General features: G+C 48.5%; 1 protein-coding gene across 2 annotated transcripts in view; it reads left to right on the top strand.

Moving 5' to 3' along the window:
* Nucleotides 1-23726, top strand: part of Mylk (myosin light chain kinase) — a 256640-nt gene that overhangs the window by 198122 nt on the left and 34792 nt on the right. For both annotated transcript variants that reach the window (XM_075965312.1, XM_075965321.1), the window contains 4 exons: nucleotides 4645-4695; nucleotides 5434-5561; nucleotides 8033-8186; nucleotides 15096-15398. In XM_075965312.1, coding sequence (XP_075821427.1) covers nucleotides 4645-4695; nucleotides 5434-5561; nucleotides 8033-8186; nucleotides 15096-15398 — 636 coding nt within the window. The remainder of the gene's footprint in view (nucleotides 1-4644; nucleotides 4696-5433; nucleotides 5562-8032; nucleotides 8187-15095; nucleotides 15399-23726) is intronic.

Here is a 23726-nt window from a genome sequence, read left to right as displayed (position 1 = left end):
GTAGCTTCTAGCCACATGGGGTTTGCAGAGCCAATAAGATAGGGGAGGACCCTAGTCTCAGGTTTCATGCTGTCCACCTCCTTGTGTACCCCCAGTTCACACCCCTCCTCTCATCCACCACCACCCTCTCAGCGGGAGGTCACAGACAGCTAGCTACAGTGATCAGCTAGGACTTCCATAACAAGATGGTGGACGGAGTGGCTGAAACACAGGCCAGAAAGCCAAGATCAAGGTCTCTCTCCTTTGGTTTGCAGATGCCTGTCTTCTCCCTCCTCATCTGGTTCCTTTTGTGTGTGCAGGTCTGCTTAGTTGGGTCTCTCTCTCTCTCTCCCTTCGTCCTTCCCTGGTCCCTCCCTACCTACTCTCTCTTCCTCTCCCTCCCCCTTTCCTTTTCCTCCTTTCTTCCTCCTCCCTTTTTGTGAGGTCACCAGTCAGATTGGATTAAGGCCCACCCTACTGACCTATATTAATGTAGTCACCTCTTCAAATGCCCTGTGTGTGAGGCAGCCTCCTTTTGAAGTCCTGGGGGTAATATTTTCAGCACATGGATGGAAGAAGACACCATGCAATTCTAACAACAGTCCTCAGCTCCTTTGAACAAGCGGCTTGCTCTCTCCTGAGGAGATCAGCTCTGCTCCTTCCCTTGGCCTCTCTCCTCCAGTCCTCCTGGAGTGCCTCAGCTAATCATCACCTTCCACAATTGCTTTCCCTGTGTGGTTGCCTGTAGCATCTTCAGGCTTTCCTGCCTTCTCCTGAGTCCTGAAAGTCAGCTTCCACCACAGCGGGAACATTTCTTGGCTGTTTTTCTTTGTCCGTTCAGCACTAGAATTGCTCCTGACTAGAATTTCTGCGGATATCTACCCTCTGTTTTCCTTGGATTTGTCCTCTGAATGATGTGTGACCCACTAGCCTCCAGTATCATCCATGACTTTGCTCTGGTTATATCTGGATCTCCTTCCTAACATCTCTTCTCCACTGTTGCTCACAGAGACATTCTTTCTAGTCCTTCCATGGTCCCCTCTGTCACCCAGATGTCAATAACTTCTAGTGAATCACCTGGCGTAAGCCCTGGCCCTTCTCACCTTTCTCTCCCCTCTACTCTCAGCTTAACTCTGAAACTCTCACCTTCCAGACTCCGCCAGTGTTTCTCCAGGACTCCCACGCTGGCTTTTAGAAGCTTACACACAGATCAATATTTTCATCCATCAAGTCCCCTTGATCAAGCCAAATTACTCATCAATCACTCTCCCATCCCATTTTCCTCTGATACAATTGTCACCGTGTTTCTCAGAAAGAAATCTCGAAGTACCTTTGCACCTCCACTTTGTATAGTCCCCTAAATATAATAAATATAGTGCTTTCTCTGTCTCCCAGTCATCTTTGCTGTGTGGTCCTTCCAAGTGCCTTTCAAGAGGTGGCAGTGTCCTAACTGGATATCCTTGTCCTCTGAGGGCGCGCAGACTCAGCATGACAGCTGTGTGAGAAGGTTCTCTGATCACTGAGGCTGAAGACCCGGATCTCTGGCATACAAGGCTAATGCTGTCCCTCAGAACTCTCCATAGCAATGGACGTGTTCTGTGCCTGCACTGTACGATAGCCGCTAATCATCGTTGGGTTAATAAGTACTTAAAATAAAACTAGCTCAATGGAGGAACTAAATACTTAATTTTCCTAAATTTAAATTGACATCCTAGCTTCATTTCAACTTCCTGTGATAACAGCCATATCCTCTAGCCAACCTCCACCCAAACCACCCTGCTTGAGACTTCATCATCTGTTGCTACCATGGGCTCCTCCAATTCTCTAGGTTCATCTTCTTAGGCCGTGGGTCCACCCTTCCCCAGTGATGAGCTTGTGGCCATGTTCTCAATACATTTTCTCTTTTGCTGCATTTGAACAACTCTTTGTTTATTTTTAGAAAAATATTTGAAACTTATTTTTATTTTGTGTGTATGAGTGTTTGTCTACGTGTATGTATATGTATCACATGTATGCCTTGTACATTTGAAGCCAGAAGAAGGCATCAGATTCCCTGAAACTGGAGTTACCAGATTGTTGTGAACCACTATGTGTGTGCTAGATACTGAGCTATAGGGACTCTGTAAGAGTATCAAGTGCTCTTAATGACTAAGCCATCTCTCCAGCCCTTATACTGTGTTTTTTAAGCTTTCTATTTAACTCTTAGTTTGAAATAATTTCAGCCTTATAGAAAAAATGCAAGGTTTAATATGAATAATTCTTTTATATCCTCCAGATTCCTCATATATTGACATTTTACTGTTTGCTTTTTCTATATTCTTCCTTCTGTGGGTGTAGGAGGTGGCTTCTGGTTGACCCAAGGGCCTTGACTACACTAGGAAAGTGCTCTCCCCACTGGGCTGTATCCTCCAGCCTTTCCCTCTTTCTCTGTATCTCTCTACCTCTATATGCACACGCAGATATAGACTTACATAATTATGTTTTTGAGCAGCTTGAAAGAAAATTATACCCAGAAAATCTTAAATTTTAAATAGTTTAGTGTTGGTTTTCCCCTAAAATCAAATGTGTTCTATAAACTACATTAGTAATGATTAAAATAGAAAAACATCAATAGAACGCTATCGTCTAATTTACTGACAATATTCAAACCCTCTCAGCTGTCCTAGAAGTCTTCCTTTTGGAAGAAAGGGATAAAAGCCTTGCTTATAGACCACATTACCTCATGTTTAGGACCTTAAAGCTAAGTCCTAAGTTCTTACATCTGTTTGGTTTTCTCCCCAGCACCTAGGCTCAAAGTGTATACTGAGTGGCACACAGTAGGCCTACAGTAAGATAGGGATCATCCATGGCGACCAGCCTAGACTTAGCCACTGGGCCACAGTTTTTCTGTCAGGACCCCTCCTTCCCGTTGTCCTCTCAGGGTCACCAGTTGTGTGGCAGCACCGTCTCCTCTGTGGAAATACTCCAGGCTAACCACCTGTGATCATAGAGCAGTCCCACAGCCATGCCTGTTCCCAGAGCTGTCCCTCTGTTTTGCAGTAGCCAAGTAACTCAACGGTCACCATCCATTCATTTAGTAAGAAGTTGTTAACTGCCTACTGTGCGTCAGGTACATTGGCTATGTAACAGTGAACAACAGAACCACTCTGCCTCAAAATCTTGTACTTCATGTGGGAAAGGAACGACAGACAATAAACAAGTGAAGATATAGTTTGTCGTATGCTAAGTACTGGGGAGGATAATAAATTAGGCTGTAAGTAGTGCTGCAGACTCCCTGCCCCCCCGTGTGTGTGTGTGTGTGTGTGTGTGTGTGTGTGTGTGTGATTTCTGTGGTACTGGAATGCAAACCAGGGCCTTGTGCTTGTCAGGCAAGCATTCAATCGCTGAGCAAAGTCCCTAGTCCAAGGGCTAGGATTCGTGCAGGACCCTGATATCAGATCTCCTTGTGTGAAGGGTATTTCCCTGCACAGTTTCTGTAGCACAGAGTTGTGTGCACCCTGAATGATCTGAGCAGTCATTTAGTGACCACCCTCGTCAAGCTAGCTCTCCCTGTGCTGTTTATCAACCCTTCCCCTAACACCTCTGGCAACCACTGACCTGTTCTCCATTCTTAGAGTTTTACCTTCCCAATAAGTAGGATTATACAGTAAGGAGCCTTTGAATCTGGCTTCTCGTAGCTGAGGAGAAAAATCATTTGTCAACAATTGAAGAAAAGGGGCTCATGAATTTATGAGAAAAAGGGAAGGGTTAGGGGAAGAAAAAGGGGGGGAATGATGTAATTATATTTTCACTTTTAAAAATGACCTGGAAGAGAAATGAATCAAGCCATGAGAAATGATGCAGGTGTTTCTGCCTGTGTATCATAATTCTATTTAGTCAGAGAAGTAGATCTGCTGTGAGGCATTTCTGTATGAGTTATTTTTCTTGTTGAGTTGGAGAAAGTAGAGTAGGAAGGGAAGATAGTAAGATATATTCATTCACTGATTTTTGAGGGTTGGGGCTTGCACGGGTGTCGAGCATCCCAGGCTGGCTGGAAACTCACCATGCTGCGCAAGCTGCCTTTGAACTCATGATAATGCTCTTAACTCAGCCTCCCAAGGGCGGAGATCACAGGCTTGAGTCGCCACTCCCAGCGTCCATTCATTCATTGATCCATTCAACTAACATTTGGTTTGGGGATTTTTGTTGTTTTGTTATGTTGTGCTGTTCTGTGTTTTGTTTTTTAAGAAACAGCTATCAGTCACAGTCTGTGACTCAAAGGAAGCCGGAGACCCTTGGATCCATACCAAGGCTAATTTTAGTTGGTTTATCTGACATAATTTCCTTTCTGCATTTCCTGAAAGTTAGGGTGAGCCTGTAGTTAGTGAGTTATATGTTATCATCTTTAACTAGGACTCTGAGGGGCATTAGAGTTTTGAGAGCTTCTGTCCCACTGGTTCTAGCCCCACCACACCCTCCCTCCTCCCCCCAAGACACTTGAGAACTGATAGTCATTGTATCATAACACTGTCTGTATCAGGGCAAGGAGGAAGACAAAGTAGAATGAGGGCTTTCTATAAATGAGGGGCCAGCAGGCAAGACAGCATCCTCCTGTGACCTGGGAGCTTTCTGGGGAAAACGGAACTGATCTCTTAACTTCCTAACTTGTACACGTCTTTGTTTCAGGTGACGCAACTGTCAAAAAGAAACCTGCCCCCAAGACACCTACAAAAGCAGGTAATAGCCACAGTCCTACCTGAGGACAAGGGAGTCTTTTGCCATAGGGCCTTCTCTTCTGCCTTCTAACTGACCATGTGGGTGGTGGTCAGGAGACCCTTCCCTTGTTCAAACTTCACGTGTTGAGCTGCCTCTTCCTTCTCTAGGGAACCTATGCCTAGCTGGTACCTCCCCCATATCCTCTCCTGCTTCCTTCCTCTGCCTCCATCTGTGTCTGCCTTATCACAAGCTGCGGGTGGTTTTCCTGTCCCTTCTGCTAAGTTGGACCTTAGTCCTCCAGTCTACCCTGCATGGAGGTGGCCCACATCATACTGCTTTTAGGCCCTGCTCCGTGTGTCCTTGTTTATTGGCCCTGGGAAGACGTTTGAATGCACAAAGCACTCTGAGCCTACCAGCCAGGGTGACTGAAAAGTTAGACACAAGTTACTACTAAATTAAGAGATGAGCTGGGACAGAGATTCAGACTATGGCGGGGGGGAGGAGCGGGGGGCACAACTGTCACCACAACCAATCCGTGAAGAACTTTGTTGCGTAAATTATGTGGGTCACTTCTGGGGATTCTAAAGAGAACAAAGCTAGTAAGGTCCCAGCACTCAGATCTTTGGGAACAGGGGTTGGCACCTCCATGCTTATCTCGAACATTCCAGAAGAGGCACTAGTAGACCAACATGGCCAGCGGTACCAGTGAGATCAGCATGCCTAAGGCCCCTTCCTCACTTTGTACTTGTTACCTCCTAGCTATGCCCCCTCAAATCATCCAGTTCCCTGAGGACCAGAAGGTTCGCGCAGGAGAGCCCGTGGAGCTGTTTGGGAAAGTGACTGGTACCCAGCCCATCACCTGCACGTGGATGAAGTTCCGAAAGCAGGTCAGTCTTGGAAGCAGGGTGGCCTCAGGATGGCTTATAGCCCCTGGACCAGAAAATCGAGAAATGCCATGCTGGAGGGAATGCGTTGCTCTTCTTCACTTTGGAAATGGAAGAGGGCATGGGGCATGACGGTGCATACCTGGAATCCCAGCCCTTGGAAGGCTGAGGCAAGAGAACTGTATGATCAAGGACAGCCCAGCCAGCCTTACAGGATCCTGTCCAAATAAAGCACAGAGGCCCAGGGATACAGCTTAATGGTAGAATGCTTGCCTAGTATCACAAAACCTAGTTACTGAAAAAATTAAAAGATTATTTAAAAAGAAAGAAATGGGAGAGAACCTATCTACCAAACCTGAGTTCTTACTAATCTTTTCTTCTATGTCTGCCAGTGAACCCTGTTTTCTATAAGCAGTTTGTTTAATGAAATTACTCCTGCCCTCATCTGAGTTCATCTGCCTAGATTTCTTTCTAGAGGCAGGAAGAAGTCCTCTCAGACACTATCGCTTCTGTGATTCTATGCCAGTCTCCTGATTCCCATCTGGTTACAGCTTCCACTTACCACCTGCCAAAAGATCAAAGTGGGTCTTGGTATTGGGGTATCTAAATTGTATATTAAATAGAATTTTGAGCCAGGTGGTGGTGGTGCACGCCTTTAATCCTCAGGAGTCAGAGGCAGGCGGGTCTCTGAGTTCAAGGCCAGCCTGATCTACAAAACAAGTTCTGGGACAACCTCCAAAACTACACAGAAAAACCCTGTCTTGGAAAACCAAAATTAATAATTAATTAATTTAAAAAAATTGGTTGAATGACCTAGAAGTATAGCTACGAATAATAATAATGCTCCCTATGAACGCTTTTGAATTTCCAAATACCCAGCATGTAGAGAAATGTGGAGGGCCAGCTCTTCACTGTTTGTGCTGGTAATGGCACTCATGTGTGTGGTTGGCAGATACCCCAGAGTAATGGGCTGGTTTTGCATTAGGAACCTACAGAAGGTATGAGGATTCTTTATAAGCCTCTTCGCTGTTTCCATACCATAAAAACTGTCATAGCCAAGAGATGAGCCACCGGTGTCTGGGAGGAAAGCAGAGCTGGTTTCAAGGGAGGTGGAGAAGAATGTAGCCCCACCCCTCCTAGACTGATGGACAAAGTAGACTCTCATCCCTTTTCAGAGCCCATTAATCAAATTCAGAACAAAACTTTCTGCAACTGTGAAACCTTTTGGCATCTGTGCTATCCAGTGTGATTGCCAATGGCTCTGTATGCTGAGTGAATGAAATGTGGCTAACACAATTGAGGAATGCCTTAGTCCCTGTTCTATTGCTGTGAAGAAGCTCCATGACCAAGGCAACTTACAGAAGGAGGACTTGCAGTCTAGAACCATCCTGGTTGGGGAGCACGGCTGCAGGCAGGCACGCATGGCACTGGAGCTGAAAGCTTACATCCTTATCTGCAGATGCGGACAGAAGTGAGAGAGAGACTGAGCCTGGCATGGGCTTTTGAAACCTCAACGCCCACCCCCAGTGACACAGCTCCTCCAACAAGGCCATACCTTTTAAACTTTACTCCACGAACCTGGAACCAAACACTCAAATATATGAGCATGTTGGGGACCACTTCCATTCAGACCACCACGGGAAGCTGCAATGTTTTTCAGTACTAAGGTCTGAATTTAGGTTCGGGTCTCAGGTATGCTAGGCAAGCACTCTACCACCCACCTGTACATGCAGTCTTCTTTTTACTTTTTGAGGAAGGTCTTACTAAGTTGTCCAGGCTGGCCTTGAACTGGTGATCCATCTGACTCCTGAGCAGTTGAGATTACAAGTCCGTGCTACTCTCTGGATACATTTTTAACTTTAATTAGTTAAAAAGAATCACTGTATACCATTCAATGATGTTAGTCAATACACAAGAGTGCATAAACCCTAGCGTTACCTAGTTCCTCACCCTAGACACCGGTATCATGGGCTCTCCCTCTAGTCTCTGCCATCACTAGTCTCCTTTTTTATCCTTATGGATTTGCCTGTTCTGGAAGTTTCTGATAGATGGAATCATGCAATCTCTCCCAGGATCTTTTGTCTCTGCGTTTTTGGGGTTTTTGAAAGGATGTTGGGGGTACATTCGTGCTGTAACATGATTTGGCACCCTATTATTCTATTTTTTTTCTGTTGAGAGAGAGAGAGAGAGAGAGAGAGAGAGAGAGAGAGAGAGGACAATTTCAGCTGTCACCTGTCATCCTCAGGCAAGCCATCCACCTCCCTTGAGACAAGGTGTCTTATTGGCCTGGGGTTCACCAGTTATGCTAGACTGGTCAGCAAGCACCAGGCATCCTCCTGTCTCCACTTCCCCAGCAGTGGCATTATAATATGTACCACAATAGACAAAAGGGACCAACCCCTGCTCCCTCCCCCATGTCCTTGAGAAGAGAGAGTGGAGGAGCCCCCCTTTTTCACTCCCGCCTCTCCCTGCAGATCCAGGAGAGCGAGCACATCAAGGTGGAGAACAGCGAGAGCGGCAGCAAGCTCACCATCCTGGCGGCGCGCCAGGAGCACTGTGGCTGCTACACATTGGTGGTGGAGAGCAAGCTGGGCATCAGGCAGGCCCAAGTCAACCTCACAGTCGTGGGTAAGTCTGATTCAAACCACCATATGGTATCTGCAAATCGCCACCCAGGATCCATGCTGTCTCCATAGGACATGGGAGCATGAAGATTGTATCACCTGTACACTCCAAGCTGTAGTCTGGTGCCTCCAGGCTAGCTGAGGTATCAGTGCCCCTCAGAACTCTGTCCTTGCCCAGAAGGCCAATGCTGTTTCTTGAGACATGCTCTCTGTCCTCCCAACACACTTCCAGAGCCCTTAGCCTCTGGCTTCACTGAGAACTATGAGACGTGAGGCAGGACTCTTCCGAACATGGTGGCCTCCAGCTATGTCATGCACTAGTGCTTCCCTTTGCCTTTGTGGGGTCTCTTTTCTTTGGTCCAGTTCCCGGGCTCCTGGGGCTCCACCATCCTTACTTCACCCAACTTTTCATTCTCTGCTTGTTTCTCACAGCAGTGAGAGAAGTTACCGTATCTTTTTTTTATTTTATTTTCAAGACAGGGTTTCTCCATAGCTTTTGTTTCCTGTCCTGGAACTAGCTCTTGTAGACCAGGCAGGCCTCGAACTCACAGAGATCCACCTGCCTCTGCCTCCCGAGTGCTGGGATTAAAGGCGTGCGCCACCACCGCCCGGCTTGAGAAGTTGCCACATCTTAGCCAAATACACAGGCATTACCCTTCTGCAGTGATTTGCCTTCCTGCAGGGCTCTGCTTTCTGTACCCCCTGGGCACACCCCAGCTGGCACTCTGTGGCTACCTGCCCCTTGCTTCCATGCCCCTTGGTGTGCAGAGACTGCTCCTCTGGCATCATGGTGACTCTTAATCCCACTACTTTCCCTTTCCTTCTCTGTGACTCCCCACTAAACTGAACCCATATTTAGACTGAGTCTCAAGTTTGCATGTTCCCTTTCCCAGTCACTGTTCCTGGGCCCCAGTCTGTCTTCTCACACATCTGAATTGCTGAGTGGTTTCCTCCCATAGGTTATCGTCAGTGTCTTTCCTTGGTCTTGCTTCCCCATGTGGCGGGTGCGCAGTACAGTAGAGGGACAAAGTGTAGCTAGGTGGATAGTAGACTATTTTGTGCCTGTGTGGGCCTCCACATGTGGGGTGCATCAACATCTTTGACCTGGTAGCCATCGGCATGCACATTAGACTTGAGTGGGTTTTCCAGTTGATCTTGACACTCAGGCTTATAGGGTTTCCTTTGTAAAAATTAGAAAAAGGAGCTCCTTTGGGGTTCAGTGTGAAGCTTCATAGCAGGGCTCACAGCCTAGCCTTGGACATACGAGAACAAAAGAGTTTTAGAAAAGGCTATGGGTCACAGTGGTTAGAACTCACCCATAGGAACCTATCTATGGAATCTTCCAGGGATAAAGTTGGCAGTTGGCGATGACTTAGAAGCTCTCTTCTCCATCACTTTATGGTCCTTGACTTTGGTCCCAGTTTTCCTCTTCTATCTTTATCTCGTATCTTCACTTTAGGCCCCAAATGGAAAGGTATGTTTCCAACCATACAGAAGGAAAACTAAAGGGGAGAATTAGCCTCAAACTCTCAAAGACCTGCCCTCCAGAGGTACCCACGGACCTGTGGAAGGGTGAAGAGTGGAGAATTTCTCTAAGATAAAGAAACCCTGGCTGGGGACCTATGCAGTCTGGAGAGCTGCCACATGCTAGGGAGTTCATTGTTGACCTTGCTTTCCCACCTTGAGCCCTGGGGAACCTTGTAGTATCTCTCTCCAGGTCCTAAGCAGTAGGAAGGAGTGAGATCTTAGAGAAAAGGAGTTCAAGAACACAGATTATCAGTGCACACTCCCACCATGGACCCCATTTATCTCTGCTTCTTTCTTGTCCTTTCCCACTTCCTGTCTGTGTCCTCACTCAGTGCCCATCATTCTGGCCAATGTCCTTTCTTCATTTCATCTTCCTCTGACCCCTCCCTTCCTTTGCTTCCTTAGATCTGGAAGGTGGTGTACCAAGGGGTCATGGAATGAGTTTCTTGCCTAAAGGAAAACTCTCTGTCTCTCTCTGTCTCTGTCTCTCTCTGTTTCTCTCTGTTTCTCTCTCTCTCTGTTTCTCTCTCTCTCTTTCTCTCTCTCTCTCTCTCTCTCTCTCTCTCTCTCTCTCTCTCTCTCTCCCTCTCTCCTAACTCTAGATGTTGATTTCTATAATTTCCCAAGGAGTCAGGAACTTTTGGGGGGTTGATACTGGTGATCCCACTTGCTGTGCGTTTAGATCTATACCTGAAAGTACTGGCTGACTCACACCCCAGTGCCCCCACCAGGCATCAGGACCTGCTCTTCCTCAATGTTTCCCATTCATCTGTCCGTGTTGCAGTGATTTTGGGCTCAGAAACTTCGAACTGCTTTTCTGGACCCAGTACTCCCTGCCCCCACTGGGGCCGCCCCTGTGCGGTGCCACGCTCCCCTCCCCCAGTCCCACTGTAGGAGCTGCAGTTCTGGCCTTTTATGGTTGAGTTTCTTATTCTCCACGGCCAGTGCTGACAGGGCCATCGGTGTGGCTGCCTGCCAGCTGGCAGGAGCAACATGTTAAATGCCGTCCTGGGAGGGGAATGGAATGGAGAGCGGGCTTTCTGTCTGCCTCCCCCACCCCAGAGCTAAGAATAGAATCACTCAATAAAATGAGGACTTGTATTGATGGCCACAGCAAGGCTACATTCATTCAGAGTCCATGAATTTAGACTTAGGCCAAAGTAAACCAGGATTAAACTGATTTACCTCCGCGTCTCCAGGGACATCTGCATATTATCTGATCAGCGTTTACTAAGTAGATGTAAACGTAAATGAGATAAAGCAGAAATCGTTCCACCTACGCCAGACAGTTTTCAAGCACTTGAGAAGCATCCACTTGATGGGCCAGCTAAATAAGGCCGGTTAAACTCAACTTGTACTTGTAGAGATCTCTTATGGCATATTCTTTGAAGAGCTGTTTTCTTTCCAGATCATCCATGATTCATATTTTCAAATCAATAAAAACTAGCACTTAAACTAGCTGAGGGATCCTTAGCTATTTCTGAGACTAATTATTATTGTATTTTAAGAAGCAGTGTAAGAATTAGCAACACTGCGTGGCCTGGGCCTGGGCCTGCACCACTGTTCCGTGTGGCCTGGGAGAGGAGGGAGGAGGAGGAGCAGTGGCCTCTACCTAACTCTAAAGGAGAAAAACAAAGTAGAGAGAACCCTAAACACCCAACATACACGAAATACCTTCCGAGTTTTAAACTTGTATGATTTCAAAGGGTGGGGATGGTCCTCAGAGGGGCTTGGTTCAACAGTATAAACAACATGCTCTCTTGATCTCATTCTGCCTGATAACCTAGAAAGGACCAAACCCTGTCTGGTACACAGAGTCGTGGGACTCTCCTTGTGGCTTTCGCTGACTAGTGAGTGTTCCAGTTTGCTCTGATAATGAACCCTGGCCGAAAGTAACCTTTGGCAGGGCGGGAGGCGGGGTATCATTTAGCTTACAATTCAAGGTTACAGTCCATCATTTCAGGGCACCCAAGGCTGGAACTTGAGCAGCAAGTTCACTTTACATCCACAGCCAAGAGCAAAGAGATTAAATGCATCTTTGTTTTCTGCTAGTTCTTCCCCCTCATACTCTCCAGGACCCCCGTCTGGGGAATCTAGCCATCCATGATGGCCTGAGTCTGCCCGCATCTGTTAGCGATCAAGACATTCCCTCATAGACATGCCCACAGGCCAACCTGCTCTATATAATTCCTTGCTGAGAATTTCTTCCCAGCTGATACTTGGTTGTGTCAGACTAACAGTTAAAATGGAGCAGCACACTGAACGCAGCCTCGGCCTCCGAGAGTCCCTTTCTAAGAGTGTGCTGCAGTTCATGCCGGTGGCTGTTGAATTAGGGATCTAGGCATGGCCATCTAGGCCGGCTTGGAGGCTCACAGACAGACTTTGTGTGGGCAAACACACAGAGGGCAAGGAGAAGCTGGGCTAGTGGGAAGCCTCACAGACAAGGTCATCCGTTTTCCCAGGAATAGGAACCCTTTACTGAGCACAAAGTCTTGCAGCTGGAGCTATAAGGAACTCTTCCCTTGGAAGGGTTTCCCATTTTGTCAGCCATGTCTCCAGGGAGCCCTGGGAGAATTCTGAGGAAGCGTGGGTCCAACTGCAAACACCAAGCCAGTCTCTTGTTTGTCAGGTACTGCCCAGGCTGAATGTGTCTGTCTTTAGCAAGGAGGCTCGTGGGAGAACCCTGGTTCCACCTATTGGTTCTCATCGCTGGGTAGTTTGACACATGTGGGCTCCGTAGGTTGGAAAGAATAGAGAGCAGCAGACACAGCCCATGGCTCTGGGGACATGGGTGGAGGAGGGGTCCCAAACTTATAAGACTTCTGAACTCTTTCCTGGGCACCAAATTCCTTCGCAGTGGCAACGCTTTACTTGGAATGTAGGCCTCCCTCTGCACATTCTGCACCTTCTCTTGTGCTGTCTGAGAAAAATTCCATCCCGTATACACTAGAGGCGTCTGCCTCAGGGTCGGCACACATAGCAACTCTTGAGCAACGCCGAGCTCTCTCGAGTTGCTGTTTCCAAAGCAAAGCAGAGAGGAGGGAATCGGCCAATGGACAGGGTCTTCACTTGTATAAACCTCCATGACTGCGTCTGCCAGGAGGTCTGGGACGGGGACAGTGAGAACTTTCTTCCCCCAGCAGGCTCTTTTACTTCCTTAGCTGGTTTCCAGAAGACTTGAACCACTTGCCTTTAAGAGGATTTAGAATAATAAACATCTTTGCCAACACCAGAAATGTTTCTAAAAAAGACCAATATATCCTTCAGAGCAAACAGATTTTCTAAGAGAACATCCTAAACAACCAGTGAAAGTGGCTCCATTGCAGGAGGCCACCAGTGTGCCTGTGACCCTGGCTGCAGTGATGGGAGGTGGCTCTGGCATGATCCCGGAGTCACTCCTAGAGTAGAGCCAGCCTTTGGTTTCTGGGCACAAAAGGCAGCAGGCAGTGAATATTAAGCTGGAATGTGGATGAAGGGGACAGCAGATTGGGGGTGGGGTTCAGCTGATAGAGCACCTCTCTAGCCAACACGACACCCTGAGTTGCAGGCCCCAGCACCACATAAACCAGGGGTCCTGGCACTGCCTACAATCAAAGGACTCTAAAGTGGAGTCAGGAGGATCAGAAGCTCAGGATCATCTTTGACTAGAGAATGAGTTCAAGGCCAATGTGGGTCATGAGACCCTAAATAAATAAATAAATAAATAAATAAATAAATAAATAAATAGGGGGGGGAAGAATTAAAATGGAGGAGGAGTGAAAAGGAATGTGTGTGTACATATGTATATGTACTTTATATTTGCATACATAAACCCGTGTGTGTGTGTGTGTGTGTGTGTGTGTGTGTGTGTGTGTGTGTGTGCATGCATGCACACACACAGGCACATATAGATGTTTCTTCACAGGGTCATAGGGCCATGTTTCAGAATCTCTTTGGCCTTCCTGTCTGGCTGGGAGTAAGAGTAGAGATAGAAGTCAATTACTTGCCTGTCCGTGTTTGTATACTCAATACTTGCAGAAATCCTAAGAGCTACATGTTAACACCGTTTTCCCAGTAAGAAAGACAAACACACTGGCCTTAAATTTACTGGCATTCACATACAAATCCACATAATGTGGTTTTAATTGCTTCTCTGTAAGGGAACTCAGACTCGGTTGGTGGAGGAGGAAGGGTTTTCTGTAATTAACAGACACATGTAGCTAACCAAACAACTGCAGAAACGGATCAGAAAAATAGTTTGGCTCAGATAAGCAACTCAGAGCACGCAGGGAAACTCAGGGACCTCGTTAGACTGTCGGCTGCCACGGTATGGCCTGGAATGAGCAACATTACTGGGCTAAGCCCAGGTCATCCGAGTGGGAAGGCAGCCAGGCAAAGGGCCACTTCTCTCTTGTGTCTTCAGTCCATTTTCTATCCCTTAGTCAGGGACAGCGATGGTTTACAGTTGTGGCTCCCTTCTGCATTCCAGTCCCATGAGAGTTGAAGGTGTTGGGTAAGGTCTGCTGCCTTGTGGTAAAACATGCATGCGCTCGGCATGTATGGTATTCTGCAGCACCAAAACCCAAACCAGCAACGAAGAGGTAATACAGAAGTGGGGTTTTTTTCCACTATAAGGTTAGAAATAAGCTTCTTAGTAATAATAACCATTAGTCAAGTCAGCCGCATTCTAAGAATGTCTCACAGCACTCTGTCCAGATGAGGAAACTGAGGCACAGTGTTTAATAGCTACTGGGCGGGGACAGATCTGTGTTCAAAGCCAGATCTACCTGATTTAAGAACTTTTCTGCTGTGCTATCAAGCATCTTAATGGGACAGCATTTCCCAAGCTCCAGAGAAAGTGATGTCACAGGTCACTGGCTTTGAGCCTGAAAGACACATGGCACCACACACACACTCACACACACACACACACACACACACACACACACACACACACACACACAACTTTCTCTCAAAACATGTTTTTCATGGAAAATAGTCTACAGCTCCTACATAGCTTCCTAGATCTGTTTACTCTGAAAAAAAATGTTTATGACTTGGACCAAGTACAGGAAAGCACAACTTGAGGTCCGCATGATTAGCCCAGGATAGCGTTTCTTCCAAGCAGGAAGGTATCCATGGGACTTTCAGAACTGGTAGCTTTGTGCATTGCTAACCCGGGACGTATGAAAGGTTGAGAGCAGGACTTGGAGAACCGGGCTTGAATTCACTAGCCAGTTCTCAGGGCAGAGCTAACTCGAGAATGTTTCAGTTTAGGACTAGTTGGTTCCCGAGTGGGGTGTGTGCACAAGAGAGAGGCATCCTAGACTTTATCCCTAGCATTGGAGTTGAGGGAAGTTCTTCCTCTACAGTCCTATCGAGTGACACTGTGCTTCTTCATCCCCAGATAAGCCAGACCCCCCAGCTGGTACACCCTGTGCATCTGACATACGGAGTTCCTCGCTGACCCTGTCCTGGTATGGCTCGTCTTATGATGGAGGCAGTGCCGTTCAGTCCTACAATGTGGAGATCTGGGACACAGAGGACAAGATGTGGAAGGAGCTAGCCACCTGCCGCAGCACCTCTTACAACGTCCAAGACCTGCTGCCTGACCGCGAGTATAAATTCCGGGTGCGTGCCGTCAACGTCTATGGAACCAGCGAGCCAAGCCAGGAGTCTGAACTCACAGCCGTGGGAGAGAAACCTGAGGGTAGGCTGCCTTCATTTCTTCCTGGCCTTGAAATAAATATGCATGAATTTGGACCGAATCTACAGAGGGAGGGAGGTTCAGAGAGAGAGACTGGATATGGAGGCGTGGCTGGCGGTACCTTGGGAGCTCTTACTTTATAAGACTGTGTTGCTGACCCATCCTTTGAAAGAAGTTCCAAGGGTCGTTCAGAAACTCGTTAGCCAAGGTGCTGAGGCTGTAGGTCAGTGTCAGAATATCTTCCTAGGGTATGATGTGTGCTACCACTGATATCACACTCAGTGAAAGCATGGTACTAGAAAGGTTGTTACCCTGCCACCAGAGGGTGATGGTGTGTTGATCGGCAGGTGGGCTGTCAGGCAGACCTCAGGTTCCTCTGCTCCTCTCTCACCCCTTACCTGCTTCTGTTGCTCTCACAGGTGAGTGTCCACTTCACATCAGTGTTCAGGTTACAGGACAGATAAGGAACTCAAGTTGAAGGGGGAATACACAGGCAGCTACAAGGAGGCAGACGCATCTCACTAGGGTGATGTAAATAAAAAGAGGGAAGGACAGCTCGGTAAGCGTGGAAAATCCTGCCAGGGAGATCGAAAAGCTTCTTGGAGGAGGTGACACTTAAGCTGTGTCTTGGGAAAGGGACTGGTACACTGAGAAGCAGGGGAGATAAGGAAGGGCATTCCACACAAAGGAGAGAGCCTGAGCAAGGGTAGGAAGTGACAGAAACAGGTGGCATTGGAGAAGCATAAGTGTAGCGAGTGCATAGGTTATGTGAGATGAAACAGAAGGAAGTGAAAAGGATAGTGTAGATAAAATCAGTGTTCACCAAAGCTTTGCAGACAAGAGAGGGAGATGATGTGGCTGGCCTGTTGTTAGAAAGCAAACTTGGGATAAAATCAGTGTTCACCAAAGCTTTGCAGTCAAGAGAGGGAGATGATGTGGCCAGCCTGTTAGAAAGCAAACGGGATAAAATCACAATGTTCACCAAAGCTTTGCAGACAAGAGAAGGAGATGATGTGGCTGGCCTGTTGTTAGAAAACAAACTTGGGATAAAATCAGTGTTCACCAAAGCTTTGCAGACAAGAGAGGGAGATGATGTGGCTGGCCTGTTAGAAAGCAAACTTGGGATAAAATCAGTGTTCACCAAAGCTTTGCAGACAAGAGAGGGAGATGATGTGGCTGGCCTGTTAGAAAGCAAACTTGGGATAAAATCATGGTGTTCACCAAAGCTTTGCAGACAAGAGAAGGAGATGATGTGGCTGGCCTGTTAGAAAGCAAACTTGGGATAAAATCACAGTGTTCACCAAAGCTTTGCAGACAAGAGAAGGAGATGATGTGGCTGGTCTGTTAGAAAGCAAACTTGGGATAAAATCAGTGTTCACCAAAGCTTTGCAGACAAGAGATGGAGATGATGTGGCTGGCCTGTTGTTAGAAAGCAAACTTGGGATAAAATCAGTGTTCACCAAAGCTTTGCAGACAAGAGAAGGAGATGATGTGGCTGGCCTGTTGTTAGAAAGCAAACGGGATAAAATCACGGTGTTCACCAACGCTTTGCAGACAAGAGAGGGAGATGATGTGGCTGGCCTGTTGTTAGAAAGCAAACTTGGGAAGCAGTAGAACTTTGCCACTCAAATACGACTGCAGTGTGGCAGCCTTGTGTGTTCTCAGCTTGGGTATCCCCTGGCTTCTTGAAGCCTCATTTTGGCACAGTTTGCTCCTGAAGGCATTCATATACCATGAACACTGGAGAAGCCTTACAGTTGCTGATGACCTAGAAGATGAGTCTGGAGTTAGCCAAGTCTCCATGAGTCTCTGCTATCCCAGCCTGGTAGAGGGATGGGAGGAGCATGAACTAAATCTCCCTAGGATAGAGTGGACCACTCTTGATGAGTTTGGGGTGAGGGGATTAGAGAGATGAAAGGCTTCTAAGACGACTCCCTAGTTCCTGGCTTAGATAACCAAGCACACATTCAAGAGATAATTAGAGGATTATTATTTTAAGTCATGTGACTGATGGTAGCCATTGAGCATCTGTCATATGACAACATCCTCATCTTTACATTCTCCACTCCAATCCTCATAGCCCAGTGACACAGGCACTGCCGCCATTGCCCTCCTCGGACAGAGGGGAAGTAGACGTAGAGGGGTGGAACTTTTTGCCTAAGGTCACAGAACTTGTGAATGGAGTGTATAAACCCAGAGCTGTCTAGCCCAGAGCTTGTTCTCCTTCGGTCAGATTGAGGGAAGAGGTTTGTCGGGCTGTCTCCCACCCCCCCCCCACTGACTTGGGGAACTTAATAACAAAGAGACTGGGAGATGGTGAGGGTCTTAGTTTCAGACTAGTTTAGTAGAGATATCTGAGGGATACCTGAAGGGAGGAGTCACCACCTTGGGAGGAAGGCTATAGATACAGAAAGCTTTGCTGTTTAATGGACAACGGAATAAAACCAAGTAGGTCACCCAGGGATTAGAAAAGGTCAACACTTGTGCCGTAGTGTAAAAGCCTGTGGGACTAGAAGAAGGGACTGTGAGAAATCTGAGTTCATTGTAGACACAGGAAGGGGGGGCACAAGTTGCAAATGTACTGCACTAAATGCTAAAGACAAAGAGCTAGGGACTCTGGGTCATTGGAATTGCCTGTTGCTTGGTAGCGATCTTTGCAATAGAAGTCCATAGAGTTTGCACAGGGTGGGAAAATGGTTGCTCTGGCAAGGGAATGAGTTGGAGAGAGGCCAGAGTGTGGGGTGTTTTGCTGAGTTTTATTCAAAGAGAGGGACAAGAACACTATGGATTTAAGACAGAGAAGGTGGAGAACAGAAGGGACAATGCTCTTGGAGAGATATTCGGGGTGTCAAATAGGCAGCATGGTGGGACACTAAAGGAGACGGGGAGAGACCCATCCTGGAAGCCCCATGTAACCCAGGGCATTCTCTGTGTAGCTCCAAAGGAAGGAAGTAGAAAACACACCAACTTCATACGCCATCCAGCGAGCTGCATGCTGGGCACTTCTCTTTTAACCCTCGGGATGGACACAGGCAGGGTTCCCTGGATGGCCACAGTTGTCACAGAGGAGGCTGGCCTGGGCCCTGGCTCATGGTAACATTCATAAAGCTCCCATCCACTGTCTGCTTACAAGTGAATGTTGGGGGGAACCGAATAACAAAGCCACCATCTGCTGCCTCTTAACACTCCATCACACCCCATCCTTCTGCACTGGACGACTTAGAGAGTAGGCAGAATAGGTGGAGCAGGGAGCATTTTCAGGATGTTATTTTGGGAGTGACAGATACAGAGAAAACATGGTCACTGGCTGGACTGGAAGTCACCCAGGCCCTGATGTAGAAACCCGAAGCCACCAGATCCCTAATCAACCCAGGGACCCTGATGGAGGTGTGGCTTGACTTTCAAGAGGCCAGAGCTGCAGTGCTCGGGATTATGGGGAATGCCATGCTGGGGGGCAGTGGCCTTGCCCTTGAACTCTTACGTAGCCTCCAGAACCCTCCCACTGCTGCAGACAAACCGAAGTGGGCAATTGCCTGAAATCCAAAGGAAGGGTCCAGGCCACCCAGGGCTTCCAGACAGGAAGCTACTCCCACTCCAGGCTCAGTTGTCTTATCCAAGAGGGAGGAGGAGGGGAAGATCAGTTTGCACAAGCTAGGCCTGAGAATGGAAGACGGGAGTAAAGGGGTGAAGGAGAGGAGGAAGAGGGAGTGGGAGAAGAGGGTGGGGATGCCCCAAGTCAAAGTTCTCTGTGGATTCCTCAAGGGCTGTGAGATCTCAGCAAAGATAGCTCTCTCTGGGTAAAGGCGAAATGGCCCTCTGGGAAGCATAGGTGGGGAATGAGTTTGGAAGCAGTAGCGGACAGGTGGGAGAAGTAGCAGTCACAGAGGTTGCATCGGTGGAGTAACGGGCTATGAGGGTCTTACTCAAAGCGATACCAATCAGCCCTCACTCCACAAGCCCAGCTTGTGCTGCCCGACTAACCGCTCTGGTCCTGGCAGCTTCTGTCTTCTACTTCCTCTTGATTTTGAGTTCCATCCCTTTTCAACCCATCCCTCACTCCATTCACCCGTGGGCATCCTGTGTCCCTCCAGTGTTGGGGCTTCTTCCCAGACACTGGGGATCCAGTGGGAGACTGAAAAGAAGGGTTTCCCACCAGAGCCCCCCCCCCCCATGACAGAGCCATCTTTCCTATCCCTGACCTGACAACATCCTGCCCAGGTTCACCAGACCTGTGCAAACGACCCCCGACTTCAATGCCCCAGCTGAGTCTTGGGTTCCACTCCCCACTAATCCCACTCTGCCTTTGAACTCCCCTCCATCCTAGCCCCTGCTCCTAATTTGTTCTATGCTACAGTGTTATTAGCAAAACAGCTGTGGCCGAGGCTGCTTGCCAGTCAGCTCCTTGCACCCAAGGGCAATTGGAACTGCACAGCTAGGCTGAGGCTCTGCAGGGCTCCCAAAAGTGGTACCCAGAGCCAGGTTGCCCTCTAGTGTTCACTGCACACATTGCAGTCCTCTGTAAGGAAAAGGTAAAGCTCTGCCTTGGAGACTTGGTGGGACCTGCTTTGTGAGGGCTCCCAGAGCTTTGCCAGTCTTTTCCTAACGCCATCCATGGTAATGAGGTTCATCTGTCTACAAAAGCATCTCCTAACCCTCTTCCAAATAGCTTTTCCACTGAGCTCTTGAGGCGATGGCTCATTCTAAATAGATTTTTAAAAATTGTGTGCATGGGTGTTCTGCCTCTATATCTGTGCTCCATATGCATGCCTGGTGTCCGAAGAAGTCAGAAGAGGGAGGGCATCAGATTCCCTGGAATTGGAGGTGGTTGTTAGCCACCACATGGGTGCTGGGAATCAACCTGGGTCCTCTGAAAGACCAGCCAGTGATCTTAATCCCTGAGCCAGCTCTCCAGCCCACTAAATGACTGAAGAAAAAAAAAGATTTAGTTGAGGTCCTCTTTTGCAATTTTATCTCCTTCCTTCTTGGAAAGAGAGAAACCAAGGGCTCTTCTTTGAGATGGCTACCTCTGTTTATGGTCTGGGAGCTCAGCTCACTGAGCCATGATTTCCCTCAACTCGTCCCCTCTCCCCTCTGCTCATCTTGCCCCATAACTGGAAAGGAGGCAAGACGAGAAGGCAGACACATGCCAGCATCCCGGGATCTCAGCGAGTACTCCCAGAGGAAAGTTACCCTGAGCAGTTCAGAGAGCAACTTGACTCTCTGTGAAGAGGGACTGGTCCCCAACCACATTAGACAAGCTGAGGTGTGAGGGCAGGCGGGCAAGCCAGGAAGCCAACTCTGACTTCAGGCAGGGAAGAGGCCAGCTCCAGAACTAAGTCCCTCTCCAAGGCTGGCTGAGGAAACCCTGCACTAGGTGGCTGGAAAGGCCTCTCCCAAGCAGAGCACAAACCAGTTTTGTAGACACCTTACCAAGAAAGCCTTCCTTTGTTTTCCCGTACCCTGCTGCTTAGAATGCTCTGTAGAACACCGGCAGGATGTAACCGGGGACAAAGAAAATGAAGCGTGTTGATCAAATTAAATTAGAAGAAGTCTTTCAGACCGGACAGCACAGGTCAGGGCAATGGGACTTCCTGGTAAGACATGTTGTTTTATCGACTGGAAGACCTGGGTAGGTGACTAGCAGCTACTAGATAGTCAGGACCACTGTCCTTGGATCTCTGCTTCCTTTAGAACTCTGTGTTCTAAAGCATCAATGAAGTAGTCCAAGCATCCAGGACATCCTAGCATGGCTTCCATATGTCTCCAGTCCTCCTGTGGGAGACATGGCATGGACAATCCCCCAACTTAGTGTTTTCACCCTCGTGTGTGTTCCCAGCCTTTTCTGACTGTCTTACCATGGCGGTCCCTCCCCCTAACGACTCTGAGCTCTTGTCCAGCTCCACTGTAGCCTTCTAACTGCCCGCAGCTAGCCCTGGGAACGATGTCCGAAGCTCTAGGTAGGGCCACAGACCAATCCACCCGTAGTCCCCAGCACAGTGTTGGGCAGAGCCGCGAGCTTGGGGTGGGTTTCACAGCCCTCCCTAGGGCGACACCTCAGGGGCAGAGTGAGACAGTCCTCCCTGAACACTCACCCTTAAGGCCTAGGAGCACTTCCCCTGGGTCACCCTTGTCATGGCTGAGCTGCACAGTGTCACTCCGTGCCAGCTGTGTGGGTTCCGAAGAGCGATCCGTTAGCTCCCGTCCACCACCAACCCTGTCCTTGTCTGCCTTGCGCACTTCGCTTTCCCATGCTGTTCTCTGTGTTATTCTTCCCAGGCCCCTTGTGTTTAGGTTTCTAAAACTAAACTTCATCCGCAGCATTTTAAGAACTCTAAACAGATCACAGCTTCTGGTTTTATGCTCATAAACTCTCGGAACTCTCTTTTGGCAAGAGGCACTTACCTTCGGTGGGCCTGGGTTAGTTGTCTGTTTAGATCCCCGTGTGTTCTGTCCTCAGTCTAAAGGAGGCGCTTGCTGTACACAGGCCCGGCTGCACCTGCTCCCTGGCCCTCACCTCCACCTCAGACGAGAGCGCAGCACGCCGGTGCACAGCCCTCCCTACCAGCCGTGTCTGCCAGGCCCTCTGTACACTGCTCTCACAGGACACACACCCCACAGGTGCCCCCCGCCAGCCTTGCTCTGGTGTCAGCTTCTGCCAGTCAGCCTTTCCTCCCGCCTTACTTCCACACTCTCACACACACATCTAACTGACACTTATGCACTGATTTTATTTCACACCTATACACACATTTGCACACACCATACTATCCCTCACACACATATACAAAGGCTCTCAGGAAAATGCACGTGCTTATGCTTTCCTTCGCACATATATTTCACACTTTTACACCTACACTGCCTCCCACACGTGTGTTCACTCTTACACATATTATGTATTGGCCACACTCACACACCTCCACACTATGCCATGTGCGTGTGGTTACACTTCTACACTGACCTACAGGCATACGGCCAGACACTTGCGCACCAACCTACACACAGATAGCCATACACTTCCATGCTATCTCACACACACTCCTGTACCATCCCACATACACGGTCACACACCTCCACACTGTCACACACACACATACAGTCACATAGTCCCCTGATATCCTATACAAATGCGCTCACAGGCCACCACACTCACACCTCCAGGCTGTCCCCCACATACACTCCCACATCCCATAATACTCCACACACATCTGCTCACACCATCACACACTTCAAAACTCTCTCACACTTGTCCAGTATCCCGTGCACACATCCCCTCTCACACTCACGCACAGTCCCACACGATAGCCCCACAGATAGTGATGTCACATGTGTGCACACTCACACACAGCCCCGCACAGCCACGCCCTCCTCTTACCCATCCTCACACACTGCCACACTGTTCCACATACGCACTCCCTTACTGTCCCCCATTGACACGCTCACACATGTAACACTATCATTGTGCTCGCATCCTTACACACCAGCTCGTGTAGACATGCTCACACTCACCGGCACACACACACTCCCATGTTTCCACACTCACACACACCCCCTCTCACACTCACCGGCACACACATACTCCCATGTTTCCACACTCACACACACCCCCTCTCACACTCACCGGCACACACATACTCCCATGTTTCCACACTCACACACGCCCCCCTCACACTCACCGGCACACACATACTCCCATGTTTCCACACTCACACACGCCCCCCTCACACTCACCGGCACACACATACTCCCATGTTTCCACACTCACACACGCCCCCCTCACACTCACCGGCACACACATACTCCCATGTTCCCACACTCACACACACCCCCTCTCACACTCACACATTCCCACACTATATTGTGCTCGCATCCTTACACACCAGCTCGCGTAGACATGCTCACACTCACCGGCACACACACTCCCATGTTTCCACACTCACACACGCCCTCTCACACGCACACATTTCCATTTTAATGACCCTGTAACCACTTTGATTTTTGCCATGTCCTCTCTCTGTTGCCTCAGGACACCTCCCTTCATCCATCCATCAGTCACGGTCCCCATGATGGCTGAAGGAGTACAAAACCTTACACAAAGTGCCATATAGTGCTAGCCAGGCCACTCAAAGTCACCTGTACAGCTCCTTTTATGGACAAGGAACCTGAGGTCCAGAAAGGGAAAGATACTCAGCCAAGATCAGGAAGTTATATGAATGTCGGAGCGGAGGGAACCCTAGGTCTCTGAAGTAGACAAGGTCTGGGGTCGTCTAACCTGTCTCCTCCCTAGCCATGGCTCATGGCATATGAATGAAGGCAGCTGGAATATGTCACTCA

Source organism: Microtus pennsylvanicus, chromosome 1 (genome assembly GCF_037038515.1).
Source record: "Microtus pennsylvanicus isolate mMicPen1 chromosome 1, mMicPen1.hap1, whole genome shotgun sequence".
Classification (NCBI taxonomy): Eukaryota; Metazoa; Chordata; class Mammalia; order Rodentia; family Cricetidae; genus Microtus; species Microtus pennsylvanicus.
Note: the sequence above shows the minus strand (reverse complement) of the source record. Positions and strands in the feature narration are given on the sequence as shown.